The 24,512-nt window shown below is 41.9% G+C and overlaps 1 protein-coding gene across 2 annotated transcripts in view; it reads left to right on the top strand.

Annotated features, from left to right (window-relative positions):
- Positions 1–24,512, top strand: part of kdm6a (lysine (K)-specific demethylase 6A) — a 334,942-nt gene that overhangs the window by 129,322 nt on the left and 181,108 nt on the right. For both annotated transcript variants that reach the window (XM_038802080.1, XM_038802081.1), the window contains one exon: positions 19,036–19,156. In XM_038802080.1, coding sequence (XP_038658008.1) covers positions 19,036–19,156 — 121 coding nt within the window. The remainder of the gene's footprint in view (positions 1–19,035; positions 19,157–24,512) is intronic.

Here is a 24,512-nt window from a genome sequence, read left to right as displayed (position 1 = left end):
GGCGATATAGTTCTATATCTAGATGGTGTGTGGCTTGCAGCGAAAGCTTGCAGTTGGTGCTCTTATGCAACTGCTCTCTTGTCCTTCTAGGTGATAGAGGTTGTGGGTTTGAAAGGTGGTGGTGAAGAAGCCTTGGTGAGTTACTGCAGTGGGAGAGGGAGTGAACGTTTAAGGTGGTGGATGGGTGCCAATCAAGTGGGCTGCTTTGTCCTGGTTGGTACCAATCATCCTGTTGCTGGAATAGCATTTATCTAAGCAAGTGGAGAGTATTTTTATCACACACCTGACTTGTGTCTTACAGGTGGTGGATAGGCTTTGTGAGTCTGGATGTGAGTTACTTGCAGTTCCTAGATTCTGACCTCCTGTTATCACCGTATTTATATGACTGGTCCAGCTCAGTTTCTGGTCAATGATAACCCCAGGATGTTGATAGCGGGGATTCACCGATGGTAATACCATTGAATGTTATGGAAAGATGGTTAGCTCCCCTCATGCAAGCAGTGGTTACTGTTTGGCAGTGTGCGGCACAATGTTATCTCTGCGGAGCTTGCTATATAATTGCTGAATGACATTGTGAAGCTCAGGTGTGGATGTTTCCATGGACTGTAGCTTTGTTGGCTTCATCAAACTCTGGGGATAAGTTGCTGCAGAACAGCAGGTAGATGCTCTAGTCTAGCTCATTCATTATCACCTTCAAGATCCTTTTCATTTATCATAAGGAGCTTCTGTAAATGCTGCGTACAATCTGTACTGCTGAAGCATGAGAACAAAGAAAGCCACACTTTCAAGGAACCTTTTCTGCTTCTGCGGACTCTTTGATGAGGGTCAAAGCTTAGATTCCTTGCCCTCAGCTAACATTCACCCGTACCTTTATTTTGTTATGCTTGACGTTCCTCAACCCTCCATGACTTGTTGAGAAGCTTTTGGAACAAGCAGTGCAGTATGCTTCATGCTCATTTTCAGTGTAGAATTTCAGCCTGCCATTACAGTCACAATTCTGAAGCCATTCCTCCCGAAGCATAAACTATTAATTTTTTGTGGTGGGGCAGTATAATCACAGAAAAATACATGATGTGGAGATGCCGGGGTTGAACTGGGGTGGGCACAGTAAGAAGTCTTACAACACCAGATTAAAGTCCAACAGGTTTATGTGGAATTGCTAGCTTTCGGAGCGAAGCAGAGCAATCGGGTGATTTTAAATGAACTACATTTTGGCTCCCTGGCCAACTGTGTTTTTGAGAAGTATTGACTGGTCATGCCTGGAAGAAACATCCATGGATAAATGGCTTGTATTTGTAAAACGATTGCGTAATAAACTATTTTGATGTCTTAGAATTGTTTTCTGTCGCAATAGTTCACAGATGAGCTTTCGATAACATTGCTTCATTCATTTAGAGATGGTGGATTTTTATTTCTTTGTGCAACTATACACATCTCTCTGCTGTGCAGATTTTGGCCACATGGTGTCACTAAATGACATGCTGTTTTGTGTCTGTGTGTCCAATATGTGTGGAAGTTTGTGATTTTGTTTGTGATTTTGTGCTATAACCAAGGTATAATCTTAACAGTTCAATCGTATCTGAAAGATAGTCTCATGCTCCAAAGAAAAGATGTGCAGACTTTGATTGGCAGTACCAATATGGTACTAAACCTACAGGGGGTGGTAATGGTAAAGGAACAAAAGCTGCCTCTAGATGTTGTGTGAATGGATAGAGAGCAACTGTCCGAATGCAAAGCTTGATTGCTCACCCCTAATTGCCCTGGAGAAGATGATGGTGAACTGTCTCTTCAAACTACTGCCGTTTGTATGATACATCTATAATGCTAATAAGTAGTTCCAGGATTTTGATCCATTGGCAAAATCTGCACACCAGAGAAATATGCATATTTGCACAAAGAAATAAAAGTCACACCATCTCTAAATGAAAGAAGCAATGTTACTCGATGTTGAACTATGAATTATTGCACTAGAAAACAATTCTAAGATTTCGAAAAAGTTATTTGCAATTCAGGATCCTGTGTGGCATGGAGGAGATTTGTCTCTGATGATGTTGCCATGCACCTGCTGGCTTTGGTCCTAGTAGGTTGTCAAGGACATGGGTTTCGGATTTTTCATGTCAAGGCATAAATGTTGCTGAGGTGACTGGTTATCTTGGGCAGCAGCACAGCCGGGATGTTGGGCAGGACCCCACCCTGGACAATGGTGACCCCTCCCAGCAGCATGTTGAGCTCCTCATTATTGGAGTTGACATGCTGCAGCTGGCAGGTGATGTTGAGGGTTGCCCTGGGGCCGCGTTGCCGGCCAGCTCGAGGATCTCGGCGGCCAGATACGCCAGCATGATGGGCAGGTAGACAGGGACTCCAGCCCCACCCGCTCAGCATAATGGCCCTTCTGCAACAGCTGGTGGATATGGCCAGCAGGGAACTGCAGACCGGCCCTGGAAGAGCGATTCTTGGCGTTGGCATACCATTTGCCACCAGTTTTACTGGTTGCTGCTGTCAAAAACCTTCACTGGTCTTCGCTAAAAGCTGCTGTCGGGGAAGCCGTAGCTAGTTGCTGAAGCACATCTTGGATATGGTACATTGGTGATGGAAGTGAATGTTTAAGGTAGTGAATGGTGTGCCAATCAAATGAACTGTTTAATATATTTAAATATGTATATATATTTTTATTCAAACAAAAATGTTCAATATTACAAAAAACAAAACAAACCCATCCCAACCAGGTTTTATACCAAGACTATCAGGACCCCCCCCCCCCCCCCCCCACCCCCACCCCACCACCACCACCACCAACCACCGAACACAAAAAAGATCCCATTAAACTGACCCCCCCCCCCCCCCAAACCAAACAGCTGACGGTAACGAGTTCCCCGAAAAGGACAATGAACCTCTCCCACCCGAGTAAAACCCGTCCTTTGTCTTTACTACCCGTCATTACTTACTTTATCTTCTCACGGTACAGAAATTCCTCATGGGCGTTCTGACTCCCGGTCCACGGGGTCTTGCCTGCTAAAACAAAAGTAGATATTAACTTTTTTTAAATAAATTTTTAGAGTACCCAATTAACTTTTTTCCAATTAAGGGGAAATTTAGGCTGGCCAATCCACCTACCCTGCACATCTTTGGGTTGTGGGGGTGGGACACATGCAGACACTGGGAGAATGTGCAAACTCTACACGGGCAATGATCTGGGGCTAGGATCGAACTCGGGTCCTCGGTGCTGAGAGACAGCAGGGCTAACCACTGCACTACCGGATGTTGTTGACCCTACCAAAGAAAGAACGACTGGGAGACACTAGAAAAGAAATAAAAACCATGGGAGAATATTCAGCTTCACTGTCTGTACTCTTCCTGCCAAAGTCCGAGGATGGGCATCCAACCTCTTCAAATCTGTCTTCACCCCATCCACCAGACTAGCCAAGTTTAAGTTTATGGAATGAGGGTCAATCATGGGCCACCCGAATTTCTAGATACCGGGAACTAGTCCTTGTCAGGCGAAACAATAGCCTCCCCAGATCCTCTCCCCTCCTTGGAGGGGTTCACCGGAAACAATTCACTCTTACCCAGGTTTAGCTTATACCTCGAAAATGAGCCAAGCTCCCTAACCACTTCGATTATCTCCCCCACATTGGAAAGTGGGCACATGATGTATAACAGCAAATCATCTGCATACAAGGGCACTCTATGTTCCTTCCCACCACATTGTTTCCCTTCCAACTGGGAGAGGAGCTCAATTGCTAAGGCAAACAACAACGCTGATAGTGGGCACCACTGCCTTGCACCTCATATCAGTTTAAAGTACCCTGAGCACAGGCCATTGTATGGACACTCGCAGTGAGGGACCTATACAAAAGTCTAATCCAAGATATAAATTTTGTCCAAAGAGAAAACACCCCAAAACCTTGAAGAAGGACCCACACTGAACCTCGTTGAAAGCTTTTTCTGCGTCCATCAAAATAATGATCTCTGGCCCGGCCACTGAGTCGGGCGACAACACCACATTCAATAATCTCCTAATGTTGGCTGACAGCTGCAGGCCCTTAACAAATCCTATCTGCTCCCCCGAAATCACCCCAGGCAGGCAGGGATCCAAGCACGTTGCCAACATGGTAGCAAGATGGGTGGCACTGTTGCTTCACAACGCCAGGGTCCCAGGTTCCATTCCCAGCTTGGGTCATTGTCTGTGCGGAGTCTGCACGTTCTCCCTGAGTCTGTGTGGGTTTCTCCATTTCATTTGAGAAGGTAGCTAAACAAATGAATTGGCCACAGGACATGTGGGTATTACTGATTCAAACAAAGTTGGTAGGTAGAGCCAGTGAAGTGTTTGCATCACTATCAGTGGAGGTATCTGGCATATGAGGAGGTGAAAAAAATCCATCTTAGATGCATATGAACTAGTGCCTGAAGCCTACAGACAAAGGTTTAGATATTTAAGGAAAGAACCTGGTCAAACATACATGTAGTTTGAAAGGATCAAACAGAGTAATTTTGATAGGTGGATAAGGGCTTTGAAAATAGACCAAATTTATGAAGTTCTTAGAGAAATTATAATTTTGGAGGAGTTTAAAAATTCAGTTCCTGATGTAGTAAGAACTCGTGTGGAAGAGCAGAGGGTTAAAACTGTGAGGTTAGCAGCAGAAATAGCAGGTGATTATGAATTAGTTCATAAATCAAAGTTTGGTTTTCGACATCAGTTTCAGCCTGTGAGGGATAGAAACAAGGGACATGAGAAATACTCAAATGGTAGAGGTAAAGGCGATCTGATGGGAGATAATAAGGAGAGTGTACCTCAAATTAAAAAATAAATCCTGGAGGGTGGAAGAGAAATTAAAAGTTTCAAATGTTTTCACTGTAATAAACTAGGCCATGTAAAGTCACGGTGTTGGTGGTTGAAGAAAAGCACTGGGAAGGCTGATGTGGTAAAACAGGATGAGTGGGGTTTGTGAAAGTGGTAAAGGACAGCCCAAGTGAAGCGAAGGCAGTGCAAAAGATTATACAGCCTAATCAAGAGGTGATTGATAAGAAGGTGCCAGATGTCTTTCAAGAATTTACTTGTGTGGCTAAAGTTTACTCTGGTGTACCAGGAGGAGTAGGTAAAGAATGCACAATTTTAAGAGATATGGGAGCTAGTCAATCTTTGATGGTAAGAGATGAGGAGTTACGTAGTTTGGGAGGAATATTGCCAGAAAAGAAAGTAATATGTGGAATTCGGGGTGAGAGGAGTAGTGCTCCATTATATAAGGTAAGGTTGGAAAGTCCAATGAAGAGTGGCGAAGTGGTAGTAGGAGTAATAGAGAAATTATCTTGTTGAGGAATACAGTTTATCTTGGGTAATGATGCAGCTGGATCGCAGGGGGGAGTGATGCCTACTGTGATTGACAAGCCAGTGGAAAATCAGACAACTAAAGTGTTGAAGGACGAATATTCTGGGATTTTTCCGAATTGTGTAGTAACAAGGTCGCAAAGTCCCAGGTTAAGAAGAGAAATCACAGAGTGAAGTTCAATTATCAGAAACGATTTTTGAGCAGATGGTTGAAAAAGAACAAGAACAGGTGGAGGATGAGGCGGATATATTTTAGTTCAGGAAAATTGGTGGTGTTACAACAGAAAGATAAAGAAATAAAACAGATGTATCAGAAAGCATACACTGAAGAGGAATCTGAGTGTATACCAGAATGTTATTACCGTAAAAACTATGTCTTGATGAGAAAATGGAGAACTTTACATGTGCAGGCGGATGAAAAGTGGACAGACGTTCATCAAGTGGTCTTGGCGGTAGGGTATAGAAAGGAGGTGTTGCGAGTAGCACATGAAGTACCAGTGGGAGGTCATTTGGGAGTAAGGAAAATTCAAGCTAAAACACAAAAACATTTTTATTGCCCTGGACTACAAAAAGATGTAGATAAATTTTGTCAATCATGTCACACATGTCAAGTGATAGGGAAACCTCAAGCAGTGATAAAACCAGCACCCTTAATACCCATTCCAGCATTTGAGGAACCTTTTACAAGGGTCTTAATTAATTGCGAAGGACCGCTTCCTTTAGTGAAAAGTGGGAATCGATATCTTTTGACTAAAATGGATGTTTCTACTAGGTTTCCAGAGGCCATTCCAGTACGTAATATTACAGCTAAAAGGATTGTGGAGGAGTTACTTAAATTCTTTACTAGATATGGACTACCCACAGAAATACAATCGGATCAAGGATCAAATTTTACCTCCCGGTTATTCAAAGAAGTTATGGATAGTTTGGGAATAAAACAATTGAAATCAACTGCCTACCATCCAGAATTGCAGGGAGCGTTAGAACGGTGGCATCAGACATTAAAAGACAACATTGAGGGCTTATTGTCAAGATTATCCAGAGGATTGGGGTAAAGGAATTCCATTTGTACTCTTTGCAATTAGGTCAATGTTTGTAATGAGTCTACCAAATTCAGTCCTTTTGAACTAATTTTTGGTCACAAGGTAAGAGGACCACTTAAATTGATTGAGGAAAAATTGGTGAGTCAGCAGTCGGAACTTACATTATTGGATTACGTATCAAATTTTAGGGATCGATTAAATAGAGCAGGGGAATTGGCTGGACAACATTTAAAAGTTGCACAACATGTGTTGAAATGGGTAGTGGATAAGAAAGCAAAAGCTTGTAGTTTTGCCAGTGGAGATAAAGTTTTAGTATTGTTACCAGTGGTAGGTGAACCTTTAAAAGCAAAGTTTTGTGACCTTATCAGATTGAAAGGAAATTAAGTAAAGTGAATTATGTGGTAAGAACGCCAGATAGAAGGAAAACTCATCGAGTGTCATGTGAATATGCTTAAAAGGTACTTTTAAAGGGAAGGAGAGCAAACAGAGGAGGTTTTAATGATTCTATCTCAAAGTGAAGAACCAAATCCAGATGACTTTGAATTTGACATCCCTCAAATTAAATTGGAAAATGAGGAAGTTGTTTCAGGAGTATCCAATTGTGCGGTATACATCGACAATCTGATAATTTTAGTCAGGCATGGAAAGAACATATTGAAGCACCTGATGCAGTTATTCGATCGACTTCAGGAAGTGGGTTTGGTGGTAAACCAAGCCCAAAGTGAATTTGGAAAAGCCCAAGTCACTTTCCTTGGCCGTACAATTGGACAGGGTCGAATGGTCCCACGGGATGTGAAATCAAAAGTTATTGGTGAGTTTCCAATACCCTCGACACAAAGGGAAATAATGCGATTTCTTGGCATGAGTAGATTTTACCGGAAATTTGTGCAGAATCTTAGTGTAGTTGTTCCACTGACGGACTTGCTAAAGAAGCGTAGCAAATGCGGAGTGGCAACAGGCATTTGACTGCCTGACAGCTGTGTTAACCACTGCTCCTGTGTTGGAGAATTACAAGGGGCTCTGTGATCGGATTGAACTAAAGTATCTGACCTTAAAGAGAAATGCCAATGTGTAGAGAAATGGATGGATTGTACAGAGACCTTCTTGTCCAAAGAGACTGTCAATCAATAGGGATTCCAGTTGCAGGAAGAAGAATTAAAATGGACTATGTTATTACAAATGTTTGAGTGTTGTTAAGCAAAAAAGTATGTTTACTGTCAATGTTGTTTAAAAGAGAGTGAAAAGGTGAAAAATGAAACCATCGTAAAGGTGATGGTTTACTTTTTTTCTTGGGTGTGGGGAGAGGTGTCATGGGAATGTCACTTTAAGAAATGTTTCTCAAGTGGCTGCAGTGATGTCAGTGTGTGGGTAGAGCTGGGCTCAGCTTTATACTTTTGAGCTGGAAGCTGTTTATGGCTCTGAGTTTTAGTTTCATTTTCGGTTGGAGAGCTGCGTTCAAACCAAGGAGGTGTATTTTGGTCTCTCTCCAGGCTAAAGAATGTCTTCAGATCACTTGATTTCAAAGTAATACCTGTTTCTGTGAGGAATGCAAACCTACTGTCTTTATTAAAAAGGGTCTTTGACTTATGGATGTTGTTAGGAAAGTTACTAAAGGTTACCTGTAGTACTGTATCTTTTGGGGGGGGGAATCAGTGTTGGTAGTTGATAAGATGTTCACTGTTTGTTTATATAACTTGTTAACTGGATTCATGACAAACATAAGTGTCAGATAATGAAAGTTTCCTAAAGGAAATACTTTGGATATCTGTTGCATCATACCTGTAAAGGGGGACCTCGTGCTCCCCATAACCAAAATTTATTAAACGTTGTGGGTCAGGTGAACGCCGTGATATACTTTGGTGTTCTCTAAACCCTGGCCCATAATACACCATAGCCAACAACTTAGCGTCAGCATTCAGCTGAGAAGTAGCTTGGTACAACCATAGATCCCACAGAGTTTGTCCTTTTTCAGAATCGAGGAAATCGATGTCTGACCCCGCAGAAGTTGAACCAACAGACCAGCAAACTGTTTATAAAGTTCAATAGGGAATCCATCGATGGACGGTACGGTGGTGCAGTGGTCAGCACTGCTGCTCCACGGCGCCAATTACACTAGTGCATTGTAGATAGTGGAAAACCTTTGGAGAGTCGGGAGGTGATTTCTTAACCACAAAATACTCAGCCTTTGACCTGTGCTTGTAGTACAATATTTTTGTGGCTGATCAGTTAAATTTCTTATCAGGTCGTGAACCCCAGGAACTCGTGTGGGATTCAGCAATGTTAGTTAGATTTTCTCCTTTAGGAAACTTTCATTATCTGACACTTGTGTTTGTCATGAATGGTAGTTGTCAATTATCAGTCCAATTTCAAATGCCCTACATGTCTAATTGCAAGTGGATATGGACTGCTTTGGTATCTGAGGAATTGTGAATGACAATGACACAGCACCCTGGAATCATCAACAAACATCTGGACTTATGGCTTTATGTTGGAGGCAAGGTCATTTACAAAATAGCTGATAATGGTTGAGCTGAGGATACCACCCTGAGGAACCCCTGCAGTGGTATACTGCGACAGAGATGATTGACATCTACAATGACCACCGGATTCTCATTGACTTCGATTTTACCAGAACTATTTGATGTCACATTGGGTCAAATGCTGCCTTGATCTCAGGCAGTCACTTGTGCCTGATCTCTAGAATTCAGCTCTTTTGCCCATGTTTGGATCGCAGCTATAACAAAGTCTGGAGCTGTGTGGTCTTGGCAATGCCCAAACTAGACTTCAATGAGCATGTTATTGATGGATATCCACTGCTTGAGAGCAATGCTGACATTACCTTCCATCATTTGCTGATGATTGAGTGTACACTGATGGGCCAATAATTGGCTGGATTCAATTCAACTTGGTATTTGTGGATAGGATATACTTGGGTGAGATTCCATTTTATAGAGTAGATTCCACCCTTGTAGTTGTACTTACACAGCTTGGCTGGGGGCCCTGTTTTCAGGGCCTGTTGCCTTTGATGTAAACAATGTACAGAACTGCTTGACATCACTTGGAGTTAACAGCATTTCCTGAAGACTGCTCGCTGTGACGGTGCAAACCTCAGGAGGAAACTGAGGTGGATAATCCACTTTGCATTTTGGCTGATGATAGTTGCAAGCACTTCAATCTGATCTTTTTGACTCTAGTGGACACTGTGATCTTTGAGAATGAGGATGTTCATGGTGCCTCCTCCTCCAATTAATAGTTTGACTCTTAACTAGACATGACAGGGCTGCATATATTTGATCTGATCTTATGGTTGGGCTCACTTGCCTCTGAAAAATTTAATCAGATTTCCCATCATACATCCATATTTAGTCCTTAATCAGCGGATACATGTTCAAGTGCTAATCACTCCTCTGATAGATTACTTTAACTTCTCATACTGATGGGTGTGTTGTTACCGCATTGGTGTTCATTCCATGCTATGAAAATAATCAGGTCTAGGGCGTTTCTGTAGTTTTAGCCCCATTTTCTCCATTTACCATTTTGTAATGCACTGAATTCACTAAGTTCCTTGTTAATTATTTTTTAGATTCCCTTTGTACCACTGAAGTGAGAGACCTGAGGGGCAATTTTATCTATCTAACCTACTCATCATCTGCATATTACTTCAAAGAATCTTAATTAAAATCATTATGAAAAAAGAATTTTCAATCCCTTTCATATTGCTAAATAATAAAGAATTTGAATCATTCCCACAGTTTTCAGTTTCCGTCACATTATGGTCACTATTTGCAAGATGTTCTCTTACCTTTGGATTGTTAACCAATCACTACCTAGTACATTGAGTTGTGTTTCGACATTCTAAAACATATATTGTCCAAAAGAACGAGCGAGGTTACAAAGAAGATTTATGAGGACATTGGCAGGAATTAAGACTTTTATCTACAGGGAAAGGTTGGAAAGGCTGAAGTTGTTTTCTTTAGGAAGAGAGGGGGTTGCAAGGAGATTTAATTATGAGGCCCTAAATAGAGTGGCTATGAAGATCAATAACCTGGGGACAGATATAACTAACTGGTACGATGATTAGAAAGGAGTTGAGAAATGTTTCCACCCAAAGGATGGTGCGGACCGAGAACTTGAATGGGTGGCTGAAGCCGAACTCATTGCAATTACAAAGTATTTAACATGCAATTGAAGTTCCATAATCTTGAAGGCCTTTAATCAAGAACTTTAATATGGGATTTGGCTGGATAGCTCAACACGATGGACTGAATAGCCGCCTGCTGTGCTGTGTATTTTCTATATCTTTTTGTTTCGAATACACTCTAGATATTAATTTTGTTTCTTAAACAGTTCCGCTTTGCTTGGTCTAAATGTATATCAAGATAACCTATTGCAGATGTATTGGTTTGCTGCATGCTTCCTTGGTCTCTCTTTATACATCTTCCCCAAAACGACATCACTAACTCCGTAGGCAACGTCTATCAGAGTATTATATCCTTTTCTTTTTCTTTTGTCGTGCCCGTGGTGTTTCTACTGCGTTTTTGCCCTTACTGATATATTCAAGGGGCTGCATGACCTACTTTGCTCTTTTGCTTACTGAGATTGTACTCTAGCAATGTGTATTCCCCATCATTTTTGAAGACATGGTCTCGTCAGTCAGCCCTTACAAATTGCAGAATCTGTACTCTCATAAGAAGTCACAGCTGCTCTTTTGACGGAACACATCTTGAGGAGTCCCAATTTCGAATAAGAAGGGCTTGATTGCGGTCTTTCTGGTGCAGTGAATTGAGCTTGGGTTCTTCACAGCATGCCTACGTTGTAGGGCTGCTGACCACTGCCATTCCTCGCCTACTGTACAATTGGTCATGGGATGCTTGCTGTAGATTAGATACATGACATGTGGTAGCCCTCTACATGCTTGTATTGTGAGGTTGAGCCAGTCAGGAGAATGGTGCAGGGGTTTTTCAAACTGTGGGTCACGACCGGGTGGATGTCGGGAGGGACGTGCCGTTCCTGCTCGCGGGAGAAACGGCCAGTCACTGCAAGAGGTTGAAATTAAGAATGCTGGCCGCAACTGGCTTTAAAATTGAGAATGTTGGCCGCCACCAGCTTTTAAATGGAACGTTGCAGTCTTCTGGGCAGAAGCAGCGGCAGAGAGCATGTCACTCACCCAGCACATAAACTGATGTCATGTGCCTTATACGTCTGTACTTAAAAGAGGTTCCTCCATTTTCTCGCTGCGAGCAAACAAGGCAACAGGACTGTGAAGAACTAAAAATGTATAGTTTTAAACAAAGAAAACATTAAAATTGGGAACAAAGCAGGATAAATATGATTTTTGAGGTATGGCTTTGTTAATTGTTCATTGTGCCAATGCAAATCAGGATGTTATATGCAGGGAAGTACTGGCAAATGAAAAATTAAAAGCCCTCAAAACTTCAGTGCCAGTTGAAGATTAAGCATGGCGCATTAGAGGACAATGTTTTCAAAGGATGCAGCAAGAACTTAGGGGCCTCACGGTAGCATGGTGGTTAGCATCAATGCTTCACAGCTCCAGGGTCCCAGGTTCGATTCCCGGCTGGGTCACTGTCTGTGTGGAGTCTGCACGTCCTCCCCGGTGCTCCGGTTTCCTCCCACAGTCCAAAGATGTGCGGGTTAGGTGGATTGGCCATGCTAATTTGCCCGTAGTGTAAGGTTAATGGGGGGATTGTTGGGTTACGGGTTACGTGGGTTTAAGTAGGGTGATCATTGCTCGGCACAACATCGAGGGCCGAAGGGCCTGTTCTGTGCTGTACTGTTCTATGTTCTAACTTAAATTATCAGCTGAAGAAAGAACAGTACAGCACAGGAACTGGCCCTTCGACCCTCCAAGTCACGTGTCCTATCTAGACCAACCGCCTGTAACCTTCTATACCCAGTCTGTTCATGTGCCTATCTAGATAAGTCTTAACGGTCGCTAATGTATCTGCCTCTACCATCTCACTTGGCAGTGCATTCCAGGCCACCACCACCCTCTGTGTGAAAAGACTATTTCACCATCACCACCACAACCACCTCCACACATCTCCACTTAACCTATCACCCCCACCCCCCACCTTGAACTTGTGCCCCCTTGTAATTGTCATTTCTGCCCTGGGAAAAAGCCTCCCACTGTTCACCCCTCCTAATTTGATCAACTTCTATCAGGTCGCCCCTCAGCCTCCATCTTTCTAGGGAGAACAATCCCAGTTTATTAAATTCCTCCTCATAGCTAATACCCTCCATACCAGGCATCATCCTGGGAAACCTGTTCTGTACTCTCTCCAAAGCCTCCATGTCCTTCTGATAGTGTGGTGACCAGAATTGGGCACAATATTCCAAATGTGGCCTAACTAACCTTCTATATAACTGTAACATAATTAGTGAATTTTTATACTCGATGCCCTGTCCAATGAAGGCAAGCATGCCATATGCTTTCTTTACCACCATTTCCACCTGTGCTGCCACTTTTAAGGATCTGTGGACCTGCACGTCCAGATCTGATTCCTGACGGTTCTGCCATTTATTTTACAGCCCCCACCTGAACTGGATGTACCAAAATGCATCACCTCGCATTTGTCCGTGTTAAATCCCATCTGCCATTTCTCTGCCTAATTTTGCTGCCAATTCCTGATGTATTCTCTGACAATCTTCTTCGCTATCTGCAATTCCTGTATTCTCTGACAGTCTTCATCACTATATATATATATATATATATTACAAACAGCAGAGGTCCCAGCACTGATCCCTGTGGAACACCAATAGTTATAAACCTCCATTCGGAAAAACACCCTTCCATTGCTACCCTCTGTCTTCTATGGCCAAGCCAGTTCTGAATCCATCTAGCTGTTGACCCCTGACTCTGTGTGAGTTAATCTTTTGCACCAGCCTGCCATGAGGGACCTTGTTAAATACTTTACTTAAGTCCATGTCGGCAACATCCACAGCCCTTCCCTCGTAAATGATTTTGTCACGTCCTCCAAAAACTCAAATAAATTAGGGAGACATGACCTCCCTAGTACAAAACCATGCTGTCTATTGCTAATAAGACCATTCACTTCCAAATGTGCATCGATCCTATCACTGAGACTCTTTTCCAACAATTTCACTGTCACTGACGTCAAGCTCACTGGCCGATAATTAGCTGGGTTATCCTTCAGGACTTGTGGGAGGAAACTGGAGCACCTGGAGGAAACCCACGCAGCCACTAGGAGAACGTGCAGGCTACGCACAGTGACCCAAGCCTGGAATTGGGCCTGAGACGCTGGCGCTGTGAAGCAACGGTGCTAACCACTTTGCTACCGTGCTGCCCACATGCTCCTTCACTGCAATTTTGATGACTTGGATAGGCTCGTTCTCTAGTACTTGGTCCAGTATAGCCCCCTCTCTAGTCGGACTACCCACATGTTGTTCCAAAAAACCTTCTTGGACACACTTAACAAATTCCTCACCATCCAGACCCTGAGCCCTAATGGATTTCCAGTCAATATGAGGAAAATTGAAGTCTCCCACGACAACAACCCTATTATTTCTATATCTATCCAGAATTTACTTGGGTATCCGTTCTTCAACTTCCCATGGGCTGTTGGGAGGCCTGTAGTACACCCCCATCATAGTGACTGCCTCCTTCCTGAGTTCTACCCATAGTGTCTCATTACTTTATTCTTCCAAGGTGTCCTCCCTCTGTACAGCTGTAATATGTTCCCTAACCAGTATTGCAACTTCCCACATCTCTTTTACCTTCCCCTCTGTCTCGCCTAAAAGACCTATATCCGGAATACTTAGCTGTAAGTCTTGTCCCTTTTTAACCAAGTCTCTGTTACCTCATCACATCCAAGTTCTGCGCATGAATCAAGGCTCTTAAATTCATCTGTCTTATCTGTTATACTCCGTGCATTGAAGAAGATGCACTCCAGACCTCCGGGTCACTGAGTTCGACCTCTCCCAGCCTGCACGTCCTCTTAGCCAATCTGGCCCTCGTACCATGCTCATCCCGTTTCTGGACTTGCTGGCTTACTGTTCTGATTCCCACCCCCCTGCCTCATTAGTTTAAATCCACCCGGACCATACTAGCAAACCTCCCAGCCAGGATATTGGTGCCCCTCCAGTTCAGGTGTAACCCGTCCTCCTTGTACAGGCTCCACCTTTCCTGGAATATATCCCAATCATCCAAAAAACTGAAGCTCTCCCTCCTTCACTGGTTCTTAACCCACATATTCAACTCCCTATTCCTAGCCATACTAGCACGTGGCATGGGAGTAATCCTGAGATTACTACCCTTGAGGTCCTGATTTTTAATCTTCTACCTAACTCCCTAAATTGGCGTTGCAGGACCTCGCTACTCTTTCTACCTATGTCATTCGTGCTCTATATGACTTCCCTCCCATTTTAGGATGCTTTGCATCCACTCACAGACATAGATACATAGAAGATAGGAGCAGGAGGAGGCCTTTTGGCTCTTGGAGCCTGTTCCGCCATTCATCACAATCATGACTGATCATCCAACTCAATAGTCTAATCCTGCTTTCTCCCCATAGCCTTTCATCCCATTCTCCCCAAGTGCTATATCCAGCCGTCTCTTGAATATATTCAAAGTTTTAGCATCAACTACTTCCTGTGGTAATGAATTCCACAGGCTCACCACTCTTTTTGTGTGAAGGTGTGTCTCCTGACATCCAGGATCCTGGCATCAGGGAGGCAAACTACCATCCTGGGGTCCCTTTCACGGCCACAAAGCGCCTATTTGTGCCCTGACTATTGAATCCCCTACCACTATTGCTTTGCTGTGCATTGTACCACCTGTCTGTGCAGCAGGGTTCTGGCCACTTCTGCTGTCCTTAGCAGAAATGTAACATTGAATGACAAAGCAAGTAAGATCTTGAGGACTAAGCAGGTTCACCTGCCGCATTTAAGGTAGGTGAAAATGGTGTGTTGCGAAGATCGCCCGGCTGGTGTGGCTTGCGAAGGTCGGCTGGTTGGTAAAAGTTGGAACCCCGGAGGGAAACCCACTGGTGTAGAGTAGTGCAGATAACATTGGACTACAATATAGCAGTGGTCTAATACATAAAAGACATGGTCAGAGTGGAAGAAAGACTTTGAATGTGATACTACCTTCACTTGTGCAGAAACATTGCAAAAAGGACACTGGTGCAGTCAGGATTTATGAACCCTATTAGTACAAACCGATGTAAACGAGATTACAGACAGTGGGGTTCATATGTATATGCATAAGTGAACCTTTCACAAGCAGACAACGTATACCTAGTACAGGTGGGTTTATATGTCATCGTTGTCAGTTTCTAGCACAAACGACAAATGTTTTTGGGATCTCGGGTGGATTGTTGATCTTCTGGTGGACAAGATTCCAGAAAACTATTCCCAGTTTTGCTCATAAGATTAGATTTTTAAAAGCTTTGCGAGCAAACGATGGTGATATTTATTGGATATCAACAGAGTTAAGTTTGTTCTTGGATCTGTTATGAGCTGTCCTTGGAAGGTTCCATACAACAATGACTCCTTGACCAATGTAAACAAATGAAGTGGCATATTGAGTAGTACGCCTTCCACATGACTAAAAAGAGACACACACGTTTGGAGGGAAATAACTTGGAAGAAACCAACGCAAAGAGAAATAGAGGAAATTTAAGAAGATAGTCAAATTGCACTCAGTAATCTTGGGATCATTTCTATTTTCATAAGTGTATTGCTTCATCTGTTTTCTCACTCCTTGGCAATACCCTCTCGTAACCAACATACCTAAGCTTACATTTCCCGCTGTTGCCAGTGTTGCCAGCAGTGTCGCATCTGTATATAGATTGTGGGATCTTGCTGTATAGAGTGTTACTTTTGGAAAGGCAGGTTGAGTAGCTAGTTATTTTACTAGTGATGTTTGTTCTCTTGAATACACATGATTAGCATTGGACTATTTGGAAAAGAATCTCCATTCCCCTTCAAAACGTTAACTGCACAGTCTGGTTCAGTAAATACCAGGTGCTATAAAATTATGTGCTCATATAATTGCTGTTCTTATATGAGCATGGACAGGTAGTGATTGCAGATCAATCAACTATTAGGGCATTGCAGCCAAGCTAAAGTATGTTCTCAATGACACCCTTGCGTAGGCGATGGTGAGCCATCTTCTTGAATGGCTGTAGTCCACGAGGTTTTGGTACACCCACAGTGCTGTTGGTAATTGTGGACATGAAGAAAATATGTATTTCCAAGTCAGGATGATAAGTGAATTGGAGGGAAATTTGAAGGTGGTTGGACAGCATGTTCTCACTTAATGGTCCTACAGGCACAAACTGTGAAGAGGTGCAGAATTCTAAGTGCATTGCCCCCTACTAAGATTGCCAAAGCCATTTGTATACCTCTTACGCTTGCAATCTAGCAAATAACAGTTAGCATAGCAGTCAAAAGATCAGTGCAGATATTTTCCTTGCTGTTGTGGTTCATTTTTAATACCTACTGAGCATGTGATGGAACTGGGTGTTCAATTTGGAATGCACTGTCCTTGCCTAGATTGGTTCTCACTGATACTAGCAAAGAAGATGGGAAGTGACCTTCACCAATGTGCTTTGAATTTCTCTGTTACTTGTGCTCTATGGGGATGTGTCCAATTTCTGCTTGCCACTTGATATTTTTCATTTCTTTTGTTTTTTTAAATTAACAGTTGAAGGGAAATGCTGAGTGAAATGTACAAATCTGGATCTAGTCTCATGATTCAGTTCTTGAAATATTTTACCTTAAATATCGTGTTCTTTTGTTATTTTTCATTTCCTCTGAAACAAATTATAGTTTTGTTTGATCCAATCTGAAAACAGCTTTGATACAGCAACAAGTACCTGTGGCTTTTCTTTATGGTTTTACTGCTAGGCACAGATGGTGTTAAGCAGATGTGAGGTTGACTGCAGGAGGTGAGCAAGCAGGTATTTATTTTGTTATATGTGGCATGTTTACCAGCCTGAAGCAGTCGTGTGTATAACGTATTGGGGAGGAAGAAGTTGCAGCTCAATACCCAAATTATGAAATTTAGAAGCATTTCAATTTAGACAGCAGGTGCAGCATTGTTATGTTCACATGTCGGCTTGAAACAAGGTTTATTCTCCAACTTTTGTAATAGTATAATTGAAATGGTTGAGCTGGGTAAAGAACCAGTCCCCATCACTTGCACTGCCTCTACGATATTGGGCAAATGAGGCTAATCATTTGTCAGTACAATAGGTGTCCATTTTAAGCAACCAACTATTTCAGGTAGTTCATGCAGCTGTTTTTACTTTTTATAAAGTGCTGTCAGGTAGCCTCAGAACTCCTGAAATTGCTGCTCACAAGTAAGTAACAATGATAAACCCACCTTATGTCAAAGCCTACTGAAATTTGAGCTGTGTTGCAGTGATGAAACTGACCAGACTACTGCTTACTTCTTCTCTCTTCAGCATCCGAAAGTTGAATTAGATGAAAAACTCCCACAGTACATATGTCTTTTGACAGGAACACTCTTGATTATAAAAAAAACTAGAGAATTAAAGAAGTTAAGTGGCTTGATGCTCTTAATTAGATTTTGCACACGTGATTTTTGGACCATAAAGTACAAAATTAAAGCTTTTTGGTTAAGCCATACAGCAGAATTTAATGTACCGTATCTACTCGCGTATCATGCGATCTCGCGTATCATGCAACCCCTAAATTTTCGTCCCCAAAACATGATTCTATGCTATATCTCATGTATCATGCGAGTCACTTTTTTGGAAATTAATGCCCAAACTAAAACTTCCAAATGGTATCATTGTCTGTGGATTCTGCAGAGTGGATTCTGTTGTGAAAGCTGTTCGCGAATCGAACAGCTTTCCAGCTGTCTTTACTAGCGTCGTTCTGCCACTTGATGTTTCCATTCATAAAAACGGCAAGTAAAACACCCGCGAATTCTGTATCGGAAAAAGACGGCCATGTATTGAATAAACTACCCATATGATCAGGAATACTACTCTTCAGATTTTGACCACAGCATTCTGATGGGAAGATGTTCAGCCACTTGACGTTTCCATTCATGTTTTTATGAATGGAAACGTCAAGTGGCTGAACATCTTCCCATCAGAAAAAACAGCAAGTAAAACACCCGCGAATTTTGTATCTCGCGTATCATGCGACCCCCCCCAAATTTAGGTTACAATTTAGGTCTTCAAAAGTCGCATGATACGCGAGTATATACGGTATGTCTGTGAGAACAGTTATATATAATTGCTTTGTTCTACAGTGGCTAGGAGCAGAAAAGTGGAGATACAAAATTCCATGTTTCACTACTGCATATAATGGACAACTAATATTTGTACGAATTAATCCCCAATAAATGGTGGGGGCTGCACCTCTGAATATATATTTACGTATTACAATTTAGGAAATGTAATGTTAACCAGAAGCCTGGTATTTCACTTCCATGTTCAAAGGTTTATTTTGCTCAAGAATTTGTCTAGAACCTTCTAGAAAATAGATACTGTGGATGTTTCGATTAGCTTTAACTGTTGTTACAGAATTCATATTGGGGGAGAAAAAATTGTTATCCTGCTTATTAATGGAGACATAGCTATGAAGAAAATTCCTCCTTTAAATAAATCTAACAAAAAGAATACTAAGTTATTTTTGTTCTACTTTCAGGGCAATTAAAGCATTTCAAGAGGTGCTTTATATTGATCCCAGCTTCTCTCGGGCCAATGAGATTCACTTGCGTCTTGGGTTGATGTTTAAAGTGAACACGGACTATGAGTCAAGTCTTAAGGTAAGTAAAGAATGCAATGTAACTGCAGAAGGTTATTTCAGGTTAAACTGAGAACATTTCCATTAAAGTTCCTGTAAAGTGGCAAAACTTTAATTTTTCAGGTCATTAGTAGCCTTTTTGTATATTAAAAAGCTGATTTGATTCATAGGAAATCTTCAGTTTTGCAGGGAGCCCTCTTTTTTTCCTGGCATTTGTCATCCCCGCAAAGACTTGTTTTTAAATATTTATTTAACACATTGTTATCACTTCCCCAGTTCCAATTGGGATTTACATATGACAGGCAGCTTGTTCAGTGGAATTGGACTGTAGCTGGAATGGTATTTAAACATGTAGCCTAACTTTTATTTTTTTTGCACGTTAAAGAGAGCTTGATCATGTTCATTCAGATGGAAAATTTACATTACTAAATGGGGAAACTAAATTAATGTACTAACCATATTCTTTTAAATGAATTTCTAATTTCTGTGATATCAATTTCTTAAATATAGATGAGAGCTCGTCGTGGCAATTAACATTGCTTATGATTTGGGGAACTGCAAAATTTATAGAACTCCTTTAAGCTTGTATATCTACAGAGAAAGCTGTCTGTGTTTTTAGATTGTTTCCGGGTTTTGTTTTGAATTGGGTTTCTTAATTATCGACCAATGTGGTACCTTCAATTTTTTATTTCAAAGTTGAACTCTTGGGTACAATATAAGGACGTAAGTACAAAGTAAAATATAGTGTTATTGCAGTTATGAGTGTGGGATGAAGATAGTGGCTTTAATATATTAAAGGATATATTTTAGGGGCTGGTTTAGTACAGGGCTAAAGAGCTGGCTTTTAAAGCAGACCAAGGCATGCCAGCAGCATGGTTCAATTCCCATACCAGCCTCCCCGAACAGGTGCCGGAATGTGACTACTGGGGGCTTTTCACAGTAACTTCATTTGAAGCCTACTTGTGACAATAATCGATTTTCATTTCATTTTCATATATTTTACATGCATTTTTCTGTGGGGGTGAAATTGAAAAATCTCATTATTATTGATTGGAGTACACTCTATTGAAGATTATTTCAGATTTCTATTGTAGGCATAATGCTGTTCATACTTTTGCTTCCTCTTGTCCGCCCTTTGATTATGCAGTATCAGAGAATCCATGAGATTTGAATTTATTTCACTGTTAAAATAAAATAGTTTTATCCATTTGTACAGTTTTGGGACAAAATTAATTGATTTTAGTTGAAAGAAAATACTGCAATTTGACTTCAGGAGATAAACATACGTGTATCAAAGATTGCAGTTCATTGCAACAAAAGTCACTCTAGCTCATTTCTGAGCTGAATTGGATCAGTAATTTGCGAATGCTGCATCTTCAGAATTGTCACATTTTGACAACTGACAGGTAACATACTCGTCACATGATTATCTTAAACAAAAGAAGCCCAGCTATCTTGTTATCATTGAGTGCTCATCCATATTGGCATACCATGGGGTGGGGACTAGAAACTGGTTTGACATTGAAAAGGACCAGCCACAACAACACTGACTCCAAGAGCAAGATGGAGACTGGGTGTTTTGTGCTCCTCGCCATTCACAAGGCTCCAAGTCAAGAGTGTGAATTTTAACTGCTTGCCCGATGGTTGCAGTGCAGTAACACTTTGAAAGCACTACACTATCCAAAATAGAACCGTTTGTCTGTTAGTATTGCTGCCTCATGGCACCGAGGTCCCAGGTTTGATCCCGGCCCCGGGTCACTGTCTATGTGGAGTTTGCATGTTCTCCCCGTATCTGCGTGGGTTTCACCCCCACAACACTAAAACGTGCAGAGTAGGTGGATTGGCCACGCTAAATTTCCCCTTACTTGGGAAAAATGAATTGGGTACTCTAAATTTATTTTAAAAAAAGAAGAGTTTGTCTGATTGATGCACCTATCACTGGACTTAGCCCCCCACCACTGTTTCAGTGTGCCTGCAGTATGGCTTGCAGAATATACTACAATAACTCAATGACCACGAAAGCATTCCATCCCCTGCAAGCTCTACATCTGGGGAGAATAAAATGACAGATATGAAGCTATTAAAGAACTCTTTTCCAATATTTTTTAGGGGATCATCCAAGATTAATCCTCAATCTGCTGAGTTAGTTTGGATAGTGAGTTGTTATAATTGGCCTCAAAGCATTCAGTAAGAGAGGACAAAATTGGTCAAGATTCTAGCTCCTAAAACAGTCCAGATATTTCAAATTCAAATGTGGGGCCAGATTGAACTCCAATGTAATGTTCCTCATTACCATGAAATTGTTTCTACCAATGGGTTGACCTCAGAAGACTAGAATAATTCTTTTTTTTTTTAAATGTTGATTGAAAATTTGTCATTATCAACAAAATAATATAAACAAAAATTTCAAGTTACAATGACACAGAACATGGCAATCAAAAGCACTAATTAACTTAGCCCCCCCCCCCCCCCAAACTAAACAAAACCCCTTAACAATTGACAGTGACTAGTTCTTTAAAAAAGGAAATGAACGGCTGTCAGCTTAAGTAGAACCCTTCTATTGACCCCCGAATGATGTAATTGCCCGTCTCCAAATGTAAGAATGATATCAGGTCACCCAACCAGGCAGCGGCACTGGTAGAGCAGGAGACCTCCACTCCGGGCTATTATAAAAGCAAAAGTGAGGACACCTGCCTTCAACCCTGTCTGCAGCACCGGTGAGTCAGATAGACAAAAATGGCCACCCACGGACATGGTTCCAGATCGATATTAAGTGTGTCTGACATGGTGAAGAAGAAAGACACCCAAAAGCTTACTAACTTGGGCCAAGAGCAGAACGTATGAGTGTGGTTAGCCAGTCTCCGAGAACAGCGCTCACACCTGTCCTCCACCCCGGCGAAGAATCCTCGCCTTGGTCAGATGAGCCCTGTGCACCACCTTGAATTGGACCAGACTAAGCTGAGCACATGAGGGTGTGGAGTTGACCCTGTGAAGGCCTTGCCCCATATCTCATCATGCAGAATGGGACCCAATTCATCCTCCCTTTTCGCCTTTTCTTCATTCAGCAGAGCCAACTCCACAAAGATGATTTGGCCCTAAATGCACAAAATAATCCCCCAACAGACCTGGCCAAAGAAAAATCCTCTTAAACAGGGAGAAGGGTGGTGCCAAGGGGAAAGAAAGAAACGTCTTGCGTGAAAGATCACGTATCTGAATGAATTGGAAGCAGGAAATTGAAATTTTTCCGGCAGCTCTTTAAAGTGGGCAAACCTTCCCTTCACGAACAAAGAACAAAGAAAAGTACAGCATAGGAACAGGCCCTTCAGACCCCCAAGCCTGCGCCGACCATGCTGCCTATCTGAACTAAAATCTTCTACACTTCCGGGGTCCGTATCCCTCTATTCCCAACCTATTCATGTATTTGTCAAGATGCCCCTTAAACGTTGCTATTGTTCCTGCTTCTACCACCTCCGGCAGCGAGTTCCAGGCACCCACTACCCTCTGTGTTTAAAAAAAAAACTTGCCTCGTACATCTCCTCGAAACCTAGCCCCTCCCACCTTAAACCTATGCCCCCTAGTAATTGACCTCTCTACCCTGGGGAAAAGCCTCTGACTATCCACTCTTGTCTATGCCCCTCATAATTTTGTATACCTCTATCAGGTCGCCCCTCAACCTCCTTCGTTCCAGTGAGAACAAGCCAAGTTTATTCAACCTCTCCTCGTAGCTAATGCCCTCCATACCAGGCAACATCCTGGTAAATCTCTTCTGCACCCTCTCTAAACAGATCCCCAAACTTCTCCAAACCCTTACCCTCCCAAGACCGAACATAGAGTCCAAACCCGCTAGGGAAAAAAAGGTGATTATTGCAGACAGGGACCAGCAAAGACATGGAACTAAGTTTATAATGCTATCTGAACTACTTCCAGATTCTCGACTACCAAACACTACTGCCGGGTTCGAGGAGAATCATAGAATGTATAGTGCAGAAGGAGGCCATTCGGCCCATCGAGTCTGCACTGGCCCTTGGAAAGAGCACCCTACTTAACCCACACCTCCACCCTATCCCAGTAACCCCAGCTAACCTTTTTGGACACTAAGGACAATTTGGCATGGCCAATCCACCTAACCTGCACATATTTAGACTGTGGGAGGAAACCAGAGCAACCGGAGGATACCCATGCAGACACATGGAGAATGTGCAGACTCTGCACAGACAGTGACCCAAGCCGGGAATCGAACCTGGGACCCTGGAGCTATGAAGCAACTGTGCTAACCACTGTGCTACCGCGCTGGCCAAAATTTGTGAACTTTTACAATGGTGGCTCAAACCCATGATGAATGAAATGAGTCATGCAGATTCTGAATGTAAAGATTAAGATTGAAATTAATTGGGGGGGGGGGGGGGACGTCTGATTTGTCTTACAACTAATAGCAAGCAACAGTAGTTTAAAGGCCATTTTCAAATAGTTGCTTCGCTTGTGTTTCAGGCCGAAGCAGTGTTTCACTTTAGTCTGGCTTGGATTTTGGATTTCACGATGAAAATATCTTTCTTTTTCAAGTCACTTTTATTTACTAAATTTCTATTAATATTGCAAGACTTCAGTGGTATTTTAATTTACATTTTAAAAACGTGTGAAAAACTAACTTGTAAGAGGTAGGTGCAGTAATTATATTAATTACTCATGCAATTAGAACCAAGATGAATGGGTTGATAATTGTAGTTAATACTCTTTATCACTGGCCAGTGCTAGTTACTACCATATCCCAACACTAAGAATAGGTGATAATTGATTCTATCTTCATATATGAAACAAAAGGATCTTTCAGGATTATGGGTACGGCTTTGTGACATTAATGATGGATGCTACCAGACAGGTTAAGGATTAATTCTTGTACTGCTTGGTAATATTTCTGAAGTCCATATTCATGATAATGTTAATGAAAAACTGTTCCCCTCAATGCTCAAGACCATACAAACTTAAGTAATGTGATTAACCAACTTGTTGGCCTGTGATGCATCAAAATACAAATAAGATGGATAATACAAATAAAAATGGATAAGCTGTTCAGGAATGACTGAAATATTTTCCAAGTTTTGTGAATTATAAAGAGGTAGATTGTTTCTATGCTGCCAAACAACTTGGTTCTCATATGACGTGCATGCTTAACAATTTGAAGAGTGCTATAAAGATTAGAGTTAGATAGTTCTAATAATCGCATATTCTCTCGGGTCTGAAAGCCTGAGTTTTGAATACTGCTGATCCTATCTCACTTATGTAGAAGTTTATTGTTCAGTAACTAAATAGGAAAATGACTGCTCTGTTAGCTGTGTGATTGAAGAAAGTTTTCTCAAGTAGAAAACTCAATGCTGTGTTCA

This window comes from Scyliorhinus canicula, chromosome 7 (genome assembly GCF_902713615.1).
Source record: "Scyliorhinus canicula chromosome 7, sScyCan1.1, whole genome shotgun sequence".
Classification (NCBI taxonomy): domain Eukaryota; kingdom Metazoa; phylum Chordata; class Chondrichthyes; order Carcharhiniformes; family Scyliorhinidae; genus Scyliorhinus; species Scyliorhinus canicula.
This window is presented reverse-complemented; position numbering and strand designations above follow the sequence as displayed.